We start from the raw sequence: 14,278 nt of genomic DNA, 5'->3' as shown, positions 1-14,278 counted from the left end.
CTGCAACTTTTAAACCATCCAGACTGCACTCCCTGAACGGAAGAGGTTTGAATCAACGATTATTCAGTTTCTTGAATGTGTACTTCAAGAAAGTTGTACTGTAGTTCTGTTTGAAGTTCAAGCGCAACACAAAGGTAAACACATTATTATTGTCGTTCTTTGAATGACACATTTTCGGCAAGAGACTTTGTACAATTGTCTTTCTAGATCTACAAATAAAAAATAAATTGGAATATCTTGTTTTTATGTTAGTGTGAAAGAAAAAAAGGTGAGAGACCCCGCTTAGAAAATAGACTAAATTCATCCTCAAAATCAGAAACAACGCAGAACACACATAGACAGAAATAAAGTGGCACACTTTAAAACATCCACAATGCAAAATGATCATGCTCACACACACACACACACACACACACACAGAATCCATGTGCTTTATTTGCTCATTTGTTATTGCTGTTCAGTTCATTGCATTTTGACGTTCATGTCGTGTATTTGTACTCAATGTCATATAACTGTTCATTTCTGCTAATTTTTGCTCTGTTATACTTAGTAACTGAAGTGTAGATTAAATTTGTAGAATTAAATGAAAAACAGATGTTTGAAATAAATGATAAACTCTAAAGACTCCAACTTGTCTCTTTGCAACATCTTGTTTAGGTTTGATTCTAATCATAATGTAACATTATTGAAAAACTGATTTGTTTCAGTACAAAAAATGCTAAACTTTGACAAAAAGTAATTTTTATTGTTATATTTGTGATTTCATACTATGTAGATATGAATCTGGAAAAACTTGTGAAAAGATGTCTTTCAGTTAGTCAAAGAGCAAATAGTGGAGCTCTGCAGCCATCTACTGGTTAAAGTGATAATTGTTTATTTTTAAAACTGCATTTTCCAAAAGATATTTAAAAAAATATTTTTTAATTTATTCATATAAATTTAACAGAAATCATAAATCCTCCAAAAACTGCACAAATGCAGAGTAAAAAACATTAATAAACTGAGTAAAATTACATTTGTTTAAAAAAAATAATAATAATAAAAAAATATTTTGTTACAAAATTACATTTTGCTGCCTGGGGTCTCTGGAGACCCCAAACAGTAGTGTAAGTGTTAAATATGCACTAATTTGCATACATTTCTAGAACACTGGATGAAGTCAGATTCAAAAATCTTGTTTATTTTACATATTAAAGTCAAAGGGGACTTTGGATATCTCTTTTTATCAGTCCATACATCAGAAGAAAAAAAAAGCATTTTTTATGAATTAAATGTTGTATATAATCAGGCAAATTAGATATGAACAAACCCCTCTGTAAAAACCATCAGAACATAGATAGGAATAAATCTATAAAGTTTGGTGTAAGTGCTACTGAAGTGAGAATTTGAGCTACTTTGTAATTTAAATCTACAGATGCAAATAGTTAAAGAGCTATAAAAGATACACTTAAAAGTGTGTTTTGGATGTTTTCTTTCCACTAGTCTGAAAACAAACAAACAAAAAACACTTTATGAAAAGCCCAAAATCTCAAAATTGACAGACAAATGAAAAAACAATAGTTTTGTCCCTTAATTTCTTGACTGGCAAATATTTGACATCCTTCAACAGTTCCTACCTGTTCTGTCATATCTGCTGGTTTTCTTTTACTGTGTTTGCAATGTTTTGATCAGTTTTTCTGTTGTATTGCTCTCATGGCAGGGAAATTGATTCATTTTTATAATTTTATTTACACTGTAAAAAATGAATGTGATTTTAACAGTAAAATATTGTAAAAACGCTACAGAAAAAAATTGTAAATAGGTTAACAGTAAGTTCCAGTACTATATACAGGGAAAAACTGTAAAAGCTCTTACCAGACATTTTATGTAATTTTCACAGTAAAATGCTGTAAATTTTACAATTTTTAGAAGTAAAAAAGAACAAATCAATGTATAATTTACAGTCAAAAACTGTAAACTGATATTCCCACAATTCCCTGTGTGACACTCCACATTTGAAAGTATTTTGTTTAAAAAATCATGTTTCTTAATAGTTTTTGTTATCAGTTATGTACATTAGGGTTTCATGTTACATCTTCTGTTGTTTAATGAATGTTTATTGCATTATGTAAGTGTTGTGTGTTACCATGATGGTGTTTTGCGTTTGCGTGAATGACTCTTTACACCCTCTTTACATTAGTATATACTTCAGCCAGTGGAAAAGCTATTTGTGATGAACTCTGATTCTTCATGTGGCTTTCTCTTTTACCGCCTGCATTATTATGGTGGTTGTCAGTATATGTTAAAGGTACTAAACAGATTTTAGTAGTAGAGTGCATTGTTGAATTTACTTGTTTACATTCAAATTTTCTTGTTTGTAAATTACAGTTTTATACTGTAAAATTGACAGTTTGTTCTGTAAATGTGTTTACAGTTTTTCTGTATTTTTTACAAAATTATTCTGGCAACCACAGCTGCCAAAATTATTTTGTAAAAACTACGGAATATTTTTTACAGTGTAGTCATCATTATTTAGTTTTAAGAAAGTCCTTATAAACCTTGATGTCATGACAATATAATTCTATCATTCTTTTGGCAGTGAATGTTTTGGGTCGGTTTTGCAGAGCTTAATTGGGCTGGAAATCGCCAGAATCGTCAAATCTGGCAACACAGCTGGAAATACAGTCAGAACAGCAGCCAGAACAACATCTCTTGACATGAGCAGGAATAATACAGCAGAACCTAGTGGAAATTAATGTGTAGCTTGCTTGGAACAAATAACAGGCGAGCTAGAGCATTTATAAGCGCTTAAAGACAGTCAGCAGGACGTTTTCTTTAGGAATTTCATACAACTTTTCAACAGCATAAAAATACCTAAAGACTTAAAAAGCAGCTGTGTTTCCTAACATGGAGCTAAAGTGGACACTTCTTCTGGGTGAGTAGCCTAGATTGTTTTACTCTGTTCACGTGTGTAGTAGTAAATAGGCTATGACGCACTGAAGTTGGACATCCGCTGGGAATATGTGTCAGAGACAATAAACACAGAGCTGTGCTTGTCTGTGTTAATCAAAGACTTCTTTAAGATCGACGATTTCTGTTGTTAGAAATTTGAAACCAGAGACTTACAACGCAGTTATCGAAATCAGTTTCTTTCTTACACCAACATGCCCCAGTGTAAGAAAGGCTGATGGGAAATGATTATGAAATAATGCACAAAATAGCTTGTTTGTCCTAAGTTAACCACCTAAATCCAGCACATGCTCGCGATCGCGAAGGTCTGACTCCAAGTACGCATGTTTTTTGACTGATATAAATTCCTCTTTTTTCCCTTCATGTCAGTCTCTTTCCAACTTCAGTCCTGCTCTCGGGACCTAGTTGACGGAGGCCAACTGGTGCAAATATGTAGGCTAGTCCTTTAGAAAGAGTCAACTTAGAGTAGGCTGCTTCGTCTATTATACAAGTTCGCTCTTTCTGCAGCAATTATGACATGCTGCATCGATTATTTCAGAAAACTATTAGTCACAGACAGAGCTCGACTTTTAATTTATTAATGATTGTGCAGAAAAAGCAACTTCGAAGCATGCCAGTTTATGCAAATATGACCTTTTGTGATTGTTACAGCCATAAGCTCACGGTTTAACAATTTTCGCCTCATACACGTAGAAAACATGATAGAGTTTCTTCAAAGTGGCACTCAGAATTACAAGTTCACAAGCGCAATAAATCGGTGTACAGGTTTTGTGTTTCCTTTAAAAGTAGAACTATATCTGAACTAAACACGGTATGTAGATGAAAACCGAAATTTAACAAACATTAAAAATGTATATTTGGATGAGGCTAAACTTTGCAATATCTTACCGCTGAACTTCTCGTCTACAAATTAATCACTAATTAAAGAAATCAAAACGAATATGAATCACTGAAGCAAATTAAGCAGAGATGTAGGCTATTTTTGTATGTTTTTGTTTGTTTACAATATGCTTACTCAGATTTATAACGTTTGTCTCATCAAATGCGAATTGGCTGCAAATTGCAAACACATTTATTGTAAAAAAAAATATCACTGGAAGCTATTGCAAGTTTTACTAAAGCTGTATTTTTTCTTCCCAGGTCTCTTTCTGCCGTCATGTAGTGGATGTCTCATTGGACTTAAACTTGTTAAAATGAAATGTGTTGGTAATTATGACCTTGTGGTTTGATTAAATAAAAAAAATAACAGTTTGACTAATGAAGTTTTTAATAATGGTCTGCACATCACTCAAGAGAGGGAATTTGTGTAACTGTAGTTCCAGTCTTTTTAACTGTATAATGAAAGGTTTCCTTCGTCATTCCACTGTCTGTCTGTTTTACAGATGAGGATGAGTGTGCGAGTTTCCCAAGTGTGTGTGGCGATCACTCAGTGTGTGTTAATACACATGGAGGTTACTACTGTGCCTGTGATCCAGGGTTCCAAAAGAGCTTCCCAACAGGACCATGTGAAGGTATTACAGAGGATTGAGTCCACCTTGTACATTTAATTATTCAGACATTTAAACTTTAATTCAAAATGACTTACAAAACATTGTAAAAGCATTCGATCATAAAAGACAATTTGGCTTTGTGTATAAGCTTAATTTATAATCATATAATAATGTTCTAAAACAATAATTCATGCCAGCTGCTCTCTTTCCCTCCTGTCAGATATAAACAAGTGTATCTCATTTTCTGGCTCTGGTGATATGGATTTTGAGAGCTCACCTGGCCCTGAAGCAATATGTGAAGGTGCCTTTTATTTTTATGGACTATCAATTTAATTTGACATGTGTTAGACAAAAGCTGATGCCAGCACCGCTGTCACATCAAATGAGCTGTGTAAATTTATGTTTGTTAAAATGACATTAACCGAGAATTTTCTCTCATCCATCTTCTCTCTCTCTCACAGATATCGATGAATGTAAAGATCCAGATGTTTGCGGCACAAACGCCGACTGCTACAATCATCCAGGGAGCTACAGCTGCAAATGTCACCAGGGTTACAGTAACTACGGCAACAACCAGTCAAAATGCACCGGTGAGAATAATAAAAAGTGGGGATTGTTCTGTTCATTATGCAGCAGCTAATTAAAATTCCGGTAATCAGTGCACTGTAGTCTGTTTGTTTATTTTGATCTCTGCTGTTGTTGTGCACAGAAATGAACTGTGATCAGTTTAAACCTGAGCCTGATGCTGGACACACACCGGAGAAGGTAGAATGTGATCTGCTTATTATGATTATTATGATTATGATTATTATAATTATATGGCCAGCTAACACGGCACGTTTCCACTTTTTTTTTTTTTTTTTACATTTTGTAAAGGTTTTGTAAGTGTTTAGATAAAATGTTCTTAAATTGACATTTAATGTTCTTTTATTATTATTATTTGATATACGTTCTCATTTTATTAAGTTTTTCAGGTGAGTCTAACAGTAGTATTTGGGTAAGAAATACGACAGAAATTACATAAAGTAATCAAATGTAAAATAACACTGGATATTCTTCTTTGTAAAAATTAAATACAGATTAATGCTTACGATCAAAGTTACAAAAGTTATTCAGTCAAGAGCAGAGAGTGATTTTCTCTGTGTATTTTGTTCTTTGATTAACATTAGTCCCTTTCACACAGCAATCTCGGTAAATTACCCTAAAATTGCCTGAACGACTTTACCGGTAAATACAAAAATGTGCTATTTAAACAAGCAACGGCGTTCTGGCTTTTCACCGGTAAGATACCATTCACACATCAGTTCTAAAATACCGGTAAACTCTGTGATGTCATTAAACTAAAGTGACATCTAAACGTCTGCGCACAGAGTTTGGGGAGAGTATAGGGGAGAGTGGGGTAAGATGAGCCAGTGGGTAAGTTGACCCACCCCCTGTATCTTGGCAACCGTACCATTTTATTGTCATGTGACCATATATTTTAGAACCACCCATCATTTCTGCCAGACTGTGAAAAGGAGAAGCACATGGGTGGAGTGGAAGTTGCTTATTTACTTTAAAAACTGTTTTTGGCTTGTCAAAGTAAAATTTGAACATAACAGATGTAATGGCTGTTTCATCAAAGCAAATTTGTCCAGGTCTAAAACTATTTATGATGAATATTGGTGATTTAGCAACGTATAAAACCATTTAGCTAAATATTATCCTGAATTGGTAAGCTAGCTAGCTTTTCCTAAAATGGCAGCTATGGGGCAAAGTGAGCCAAATGCTGTGGGGTAAATTGAGCCAGCGTTTTAACTTAGCCCACCATAAGGCAATGAATTTAAGTTAAATCTGAAGTATAAACTGGTGTCATTTCAATGTAATATTACGCAACTGATTTAGTTTATCTTTATTTTCGAGTTTACTTGATAGGAACAGTGTACAAGTACACCAAATCCTTCTCTGATACGAACCAGAGGATGTTTAATCATATATATCTTTACACCTGTAGTCTCTAATGGCCTAACATGGTCAACATTGCAGAAAAACGACCATGTCAAGAACCTTTTGACTAAAATGTTTATTAGTTTCAGTGACATTTATTCATTCTTATTTAGTTTTTATTTAATTTTACTCAACAAACTCTCTGTTTAGTCTGTTTATATATCAACATACTGAAATTTCAACTTCAATTGGTTGGTTTTATGTTGTTTAATTTAGCTTTAAAGACAAAATATTTGTAAAATAATTTTACAAAAAATATTTGTAAAAGGAATTTTGATTATTAAATTAGTTTTTAAAATAGGTACATTATCTTCATATCCATAAATTTCACATGGGTTTGATTCAGATTCAGTTAGATGGTCAGTTTACACCCACCTACTGACTCGGCTCAACTTACCCCTAACCTGGGGTAAATTGAGCCAGAGGAACACTTTTTTATAAGAAGCCATATTTTTAGAGGCCTTTGTCATAGATGTATTCTGATCATTTAAAATGATAGGAAACATCCTGAAATTACTTTAAATACTTTCATTGTACTTCTGCCTCATTTTCCCTTATCTTGAGGACCACATAAGTAAAAAATGGCTCATCTTACCCCACTCTCCCCCTATGCAGTTACACTTGACCCCATGACATCATATTAGACTCCTTCAAACTGAAATCTTGAACTGCATGGAAAAGTCCTGTCGCTAGCATTCGAAGGAAGAGACGTTACCTGCGGGGAAAAAAAAAAAAAAATAGTAATGTTTACACATATGGCTACACAGAGGTCTGTGCGAAGGACGTGGGCAGTTCAGTGAATACATGGGAAAGTGTTTTGAACAACTTTGACGAAGAGATGACGAAAAGACACTTTCGCATGTCAAGAGATACTTTTGAGTATGTACTGCAGCTTTTGTAACCCTCTTTGGAACGAAAGACTACCGGCTGGCGAAAACCGCTGGAACCCCGACTCAGACTGGCTGTTGTCTTGTGGTGATACGCTACCCCAAGTGAATACTGGACCATATCATGTTTGTTTGGTGTCGAAATATCGACAGTCTGCATGCTTGTTCGTCAGGTAACGTGCTCTACAAGAGACCCTTTGCAAGCGTTTTATATGCCTGCTTCAAGGCCAGCGTCTCCAAGAAACCACTGATGGGCTTGTTGCCAGTGGCTACAAGATGTGCGCAGACGCCATCGATGGGAGCCATATACCGATAATAAAACCTCATGAGGACCAGGCTGCCTACTATAACAGTAAAGGATGGCACTCTATAGTGTTGCAGGCCGTTGTGGATCACAACTTTTGGTAAGTTGAAGAAAGAAAAAAACACAAAGGCCTGCATGTATGTTTCAGCCCAATTCAGCCTTCCAATTAGAAAAGATGTTGCTATAGTTTAACTTGTGTGCTACATGCAAAACAGCTATGTTTACAGTTATATTTGTCTAACTTTAAGCAGACTTACCAAGTGTAATAAGTATATATGCATGTAAAATTGAATTATTTGTGTTTTCATTGTAAAATGCTTTGCATGTTTGATTGGTTAAAAGGTTGCAATAAAGTCACCAATATTGCTTTACAAGTCACCAAAATCTGGATGGAGTGAGGCCTCTGCACCATCTTGTTCTGGTCGGTGGTGTGGTGCCATGTAGCTAGTGCTAGGGCTTGGAAAAGAGAAGTGTTGGTTGTGATGACTATGTTGTTGGTAAGGTGGATGCGGAGGAAAAGATGTTGCCAGGGTGGGCGGTACATGAATTCCCTTAGGAGGTTCCCTTGGAACTCCATCATTTCCATCCATATAGCCATCATATTTGCCCTTTCCTCTTTCTGTTCTTTCTTGGCCTCCCTACGCAACTTTTCTTCATACTCCCTTTGTTCCTGGATACAGAGAGCTTCTTGCTCTCTGAGTGATGTTTCCATAGTCTCTAACCTTGCAGCTATGGAGTCAGTAATGTGATTTTTGTTCTTTTTTTTTAGTCTTAATTTACTGTTAATGTTACAACTTCCCTTACTGGTAAATTGCCAGAACCAATTTAACGGTATTTTTGAAAAGGCTCTGTTCACACATGATCTCTTACAGGTAATTTACCAGTAAAGACTGTATGTGTAAAAGGGGCTACTGACAAGGACAGCAGCAGGTTTATTAGGCTGCTGTCACTTTAAGAGCTTATGCAGAGATCCAATATACTGTTACACAACCTGCGTTTTCTTTCGCAACTATTTACGTTACAAAGCTGACTGTATTTACCTGAATACTCTGTTACTACCCCACTGGAATGATGTTCAAATACTCCTTAAACTGATGTTTCCGTTAGCGTTTTATTCGAGACACTTGAGATACAGCAAAACACAAACAAAAAACAAACACTGTATGACTCCAACACAATAACCAACATCACAATAATGATACAAAAATGATAGACATTAAACTCGTTTACATAACTTTCATGTGGGATGCACAAAAATACAATGGGGAGAGAAAACCATCATAGATTGGAAGCTGCGTCCTTCACAAAAGCGAGTGCACTTACAAATAGCGAAAACAGGGCGCGCTTTATAGTCCTATTTTGTGTGTTGAATCCATTTCAGCGTAAAAGTCCTTCAAGGCAGCGCAGCACAAATAAGTCAGTACAGACTTTATAAATTCTCTTTAGCAAATTAGCGGTCCTTTACATACTCGCCAACACGAGCATTTTGACATAATTACGTGTGTATTTGGCCGTTTAAGTGCAATGAGCCACGGAAAATTTGGTACTCGTGAGCTGTTTGAGAGGGTCGGCTTTATGTGCGCACCACTTAAATAGTCCAGTGGTGCACGCGCTTTTGGTGTGAGTGTGAAACATATGATGGGAATGAGTAAAATTAGGTGCATGCATGCATTGTATCATGCTCTGTAAAGGTACGTTCACCCCATGTCATTATTACCATAATTACGAGGTTTCAACTTGTAAAAGATGCCTATAGACTCTGATTTCTGTGTGTCTTCTTTTAGTTGAAGCAGTTGATGTCACTGTTGATGAACAGCTGTGAGTCTCTGGATGATCCACAAGGAGAACAGATCACTGCAGAGAAGTTACTGGAGGTTAAACACACTGCGTAATATATTCACATAGTACATTGTGTCCATGCACTTTCACAGTGGCTGAATGAATTTCACTGATTCATTTCACAGAACTTTTGCAATTCCACTGATAATCTGCTGACGAACGGAAACATTGCTGATGGTGAGACGTTGAGTCAGTTTCTGGACACGGTGGAGAACAGCATGCGTCTGATCGGACCTCAGCTTAAAGAGCCTGTGACCAGGATGGAGATACACAACACCTGTGAGACACAAACATCATCTCAATGTGTTTAAAATATGCATATAATGAAAGAGATCCTGAGTACTGAAAGTGCTGACAGCAGTTGTTCTGTATGATCATGTGAATCACAGTCGCTGAGGTTGCAGTCACACGGAATCAGACTCCACCCAGTGGGCGTGTAATTCTGAGCTCAGACTCCGCTCTCTTCAACACCAGCTGGGAAACAGTTGTAGGGAAATCTTATCCAGGTACAAACACACACGTGCACATATATTAGCATCAACACATTCATGACGAGATGTTGTTTTCCTTTAGGTTTTGCATTTGTGGCGTTGGTCAGTTTTAAAGATATGAACATATCCAGCGATCAGTTCCACAAGATCAGCAGAGAGAGATCAAATGATATAGAGAGAAACATCACTTATCAACTCAACTCAAAGGTGGTGACAGTCGTTGTCAGTAATCCAGAAACTAAACGTCTTTCTGAGCCAGTGACGCTCATCTTTACACACACGAAGGTGAAGATGTTAAACAGTTACAAATAAATGTGTATAAAACCAGGTTCCCTGAGAAGGGGAATGAGATGCTGACTCTTGCTGTTGACGCTATAGGAAATGCCATCAGCATGACCAGTGTCTGAGGCACGTGCAAACAAACACCAATAATCATTGGCAGAGATCAGTCCATGATGTCAAATGTGGAGTTCCCGTTAGTATAAAAGGTAGCCTGAGTACATGTCATCAACTGTTTTGTCTGAATGAGGCGTGCAGTCAAGTCTGAGGCATGGCAACGAGAGCCTCTCGTTCCCCTTCTCAGGGAATCTGGTTGCATACGTAACCTGAGATGTTCCCTTTCGAAGTGGAACTTCGGCGCTGCGTCTTGGTGTAGACGCTATGGGGAGCCAATACCCACTCTGCCATGCTGAAGAAATGCCTGCTTCACTAAGCTGTGAATATGCACAAACATAGTGAGCATAGCAATAAATGACTCTACAGAACCCAGCCGGAGCCAAGATTGCATCATCAGACTCCTCCCTATGCTATGCCTACAATCCCCGCAATCGATCTTGCCCTGCTGCCTCGGCGGCCATGGGACCTCAAACTGCAGGACTCCTCAAGAGAGAGTCAGGCATGGATGGAGCTTCCCACAGTGAACACATCACAATGAATACATTCAGCTCCCTTGAGAGCCGCTAGATTCTTATCTCTCAGGAAAAAATCAAGCAAGAACAGCTTCTTGAACAGGGTAATGAGTGCATCTAGCTCCTTTTAAAGAGTCAAACGCACTCCAACAGACTCTAATTTTACACATGCACACAAACAAGCGGCTCCAAAAGGCAAAAAAGCTGTTGACGAGTAACTCAGGCTCCCTTTTATACTCACGGGCGCTCCACGTGTGACGTCATGGACCAATGATTATTGGCATTTCTTTACACGTGCCTCAGATGCAGGTCGTGCTGATGGAATTCCCCATAGCGTCAACACCAAGACGCGGTGTCAAAGTTCCACTTTGAAAGGGTACTACCATATAAATGTACATTCCCTGTTTAAAAATCCATTTTAAGCTGGATTCTAGCTGGTTCTCCAGCTATTATGGTATTTATTTGGCATTTTGTGTTCGCTTCCGACCTTTTATAGAACTTTTCAGGCAGGTGTTCACATCTTCTTCTCACTTCTTCAGGAGAGGGCGGAGTCTGGGAGCGTGGTTTACTCCTGTGTGTTCTGGAATGAGACTGAGGGGGCGTGGTCTGGGCATGGCTGTAAGAAGGCGTGGTCTAATGGCACTCATACAGGCTGTTCCTACTCTCACCTGAGTAGTTTTGCTCTGCTTATGGCCCTCTACCCTGTCCAGGTACATCTGTGACATATTTCAGATTTTAGACTAAATTATGATGATATTAACCCACCCGTCTCTGTCTGTTTTTCCTCTTCCTTTCCTCCAGGACACGTTTGAGCTGGTGTTGATCACACGTGTGGGTTTAGTTCTGTCTCTGGTTTGTTTATTTCTCTGTATCCTGACGTTCCGGTTTTGCCGCTCAATCCAAGGAACGCGAAATAGCATTCATCTTCACCTGAGCGTGTGCCTCTTCATCGCAGACCTCATCTTCCTTTGCGGGATCTCCAGTACTTACAACAGGGTGTGTTTGAATGAGAAAACTGTGTTTAGACACATAAAACTGCAAAACTTGATGACTATTTAAATCTAGCGGGTTTGGTGTCTCGTGTCGTAAATCCAATGATGCTGATAGTGATGATTCTCTATGACCAATCAGTGATCTGCAGTGTTTACACGTCACATTTTAGTATCGGTATGACTCGCTTGGAACCTCAACCGGGGTGAAACTAAAAAAAGTACCAGGTACTAGGTAACATACACAGTGAAAACCCCCCAAAAAGTGAGCTGTACAGAGCCGTACCATGGAATAGAAAAGCGCCACAAGGTAACAAACTAGTGGCGGGAAACTGCGAACACAGGAGACAGAAAACTAATGAGTGCAAACTAAAAGTCCATGAAAATAAACTAACTGATCATAATTGTGACAGAATGCCCCCCTCCGGGAAGGCGCGGCCTTGTGCCGTAAAATGTCTGAGGATGTGGTTCAGGGGCCAGATGAAGCGTTGGTAAAGGAGGAAGTCCATGTGGAAGAAGCCAGGGTGGCGAGGATAAAGGAGTGGCCAGGTGGTATCTCAGAGCACAGCCGGGATTAAAGCCCATAGTGGAGTTGAAGGAGAGAGGAGCCATGATGGAGTTTTGGCTGATGACATCCAGGGGGTGACCGATGGAGAAGAAGACAGTGGAGCCCTAGGTGCAGACGGAGAGCAGATGGGACCTAGTCACTCCGAAGGCTTCGGGATCGCGACAGAGCTGCAGCGACGACCCCTCGAGGTGCAACCGGGGTACAGGAGGGCCGAGGCGGAACTAAAGTGACTGAGGGCAGAAGCAGAGCTGGAGAGAGGGAGGAGCCAGACGAAGCCTCAGGTGCAGTGGACGGCTCGTAGGTCCATGGCGCAGGATGGGCGACGTCCAACCGAGGTGGAGCTGGTGGTCCAAGGGAGCCCGGTGAACCCATAGGGCCAATGATCCCTGGTGGAGCCGACTGAGGGAGGAGCGAAGGCGGTGGAGTCAGGGCAACGGGCCAAGGTGGAGTAACATGACCAGTGATCGGAAATGGACCTTGGGGGATCCACATGCTCGGGCGAAGCTGGTGGCTATAAGACCTAGGGTCTTATCCAGACTGCAAAGCATCAGGGTAGAAGACAATGGCTGCAGGGAACCAGCAAAAACAGGGCTGAAGGACTGGCCAGATTAGTATGGACTGGTGGTGAAAAGAGTTTGCGGGTGGGCAGGGTGGGAAGTACTATCTCTGACTCACAGTCGATCAGGCTTTCCTCTGTGTTCAGCTCCACCAACACTCCCTCTTGCACAGATGTTGCCGGCTCACACACCTGGTCAGACTCACTGTGGGGCTTCGGTTCCGGGTGATGGTCAGCGCTGTCCTCATTACAGGCACATCCATCGCGGCAGGCGTTAGCTCCCCATCTGTGGTGGGCTCTGGCTTCTTATCTGTGGTGCGGGGTGAAGGCTGGCTGGGCTCTGGGCTTGGCGCAGTGACTGGTGTGTGGTGGGTCAACATCTCCCTGCCGTACATCTACTCCACACATGGGAGAACCAACTATCCCCAGTTTCCTTGCTTAATATCCGATAAGTCAAATGGGTAATGATAGTTTGCTCCAATCCAGCAAATTGTCTTTAAAGTCTCGTCATCGAGAGCGTTTCGCTGGGCGAGCTGACAAAACTGAACAGAGTATTCAAAAAATGAAAGTAAAACTTACTGCGTAATCCATATTTTGGGTCAGTTCTTTTGTTGCACTTCCAAGTGTGGTGTAGTCAGAAGGCAGGACAAAAAAGATTAAAACTAATATATTTATTTAACAGAATGCAAATCTCAACCAAACTCAGCGTAGCATTAACAAGAACCAACAACCAAGGACAGAAACACAGGCACATAAATAAATGAGTAACCAAGGTAATAAACTAGCTGCAGGAAACTGAGAACAAAGAAGACAGGAAACTGATGAGTGCAAACTAAGAGTCCATGAAAATGAAACTAACTGAACATAATCATGACAGTCAACTAGCTGAAATAAAAAAAAAATAAAAGATTTTATTTCAGTTAATGTTTATTTAAAATAATAAAAATGTAAAACGTTTATGCTAAGCAAACGTGAGAATGATATGCTATGTCTGTTTATCTCTCAGGTAGCGTGTGCGATTGTGGCCGGCCTGCTTCATTACTTCTTCTTGTCTGCGTTCTGCTGGATGCTGCTGGAGGGGGTTCAGCTCTACCGGATGGTTGTGCTGGTGTTTCACTACACATTAAAACATCTGTACATGTATGCAGTGGGATACGGAGTCCCTCTCATCATCGTCATTATCTCTGCCATCGCTTATCCACAGGGATACGGCACTGATCGACAGTGAGTTTCTGAATCCATTGCTGTTTCAAAGGGAATATGAAAGAAAAAGAGGGATGAATTAGTCTTTTGTGTGTGTGTGTGTGTGTG

General features: G+C 39.3%; 3 protein-coding genes across 4 annotated transcripts in view; 1 reads left to right on the top strand and 2 right to left on the bottom strand.

The window, feature by feature from the left end:
* Positions 1-14,278, bottom strand: part of LOC127508262 (gastrula zinc finger protein XlCGF52.1-like) — a 111,172-nt gene that overhangs the window by 56,827 nt on the left and 40,067 nt on the right. The window lies entirely within an intron of this gene.
* The window catches only part of LOC127508364 (zinc finger protein 37-like), a 95,395-nt gene that overhangs the window by 52,785 nt on the left and 28,332 nt on the right, over positions 1-14,278 (bottom strand). The gene's annotated exons all lie outside the window — the stretch shown is intronic.
* adgre5b.3 (adhesion G protein-coupled receptor E5b, duplicate 3) overlaps positions 2,596-14,278 on the top strand; it is a 102,763-nt gene continuing 91,080 nt past the window's right edge. The window contains exons 1-13 of one of the 2 annotated variants that reach the window (XM_051885700.1): positions 2,618-2,914; positions 4,090-4,155; positions 4,332-4,460; positions 4,660-4,740; positions 4,901-5,029; positions 5,149-5,204; positions 9,401-9,490; positions 9,581-9,734; positions 9,845-9,961; positions 10,029-10,231; positions 11,394-11,564; positions 11,656-11,850; positions 13,974-14,191. In XM_051885700.1, coding sequence (XP_051741660.1) covers positions 2,887-2,914; positions 4,090-4,155; positions 4,332-4,460; positions 4,660-4,740; positions 4,901-5,029; positions 5,149-5,204; positions 9,401-9,490; positions 9,581-9,734; positions 9,845-9,961; positions 10,029-10,231; positions 11,394-11,564; positions 11,656-11,850; positions 13,974-14,191 — 1,637 coding nt within the window. In that variant the 5' untranslated portion in view covers positions 2,618-2,886. Of the gene's footprint in view, positions 2,915-4,089; positions 4,156-4,331; positions 4,461-4,659; positions 4,741-4,900; positions 5,030-5,148; positions 5,205-9,400; positions 9,491-9,580; positions 9,735-9,844; positions 9,962-10,028; positions 10,232-11,393; positions 11,565-11,655; positions 11,851-13,973; positions 14,192-14,278 lie in introns of both variants that reach the window. The other variant, XM_051885720.1, reaches the window with a different exon arrangement.

This window comes from Ctenopharyngodon idella, chromosome 1, assembly GCF_019924925.1.
Source record: "Ctenopharyngodon idella isolate HZGC_01 chromosome 1, HZGC01, whole genome shotgun sequence".
Classification (NCBI taxonomy): domain Eukaryota; kingdom Metazoa; phylum Chordata; class Actinopteri; order Cypriniformes; family Xenocyprididae; genus Ctenopharyngodon; species Ctenopharyngodon idella.
The sequence above is the reverse complement of the archived record's forward strand: the minus strand, read 5'-3'. Positions and strand labels throughout refer to the sequence as shown.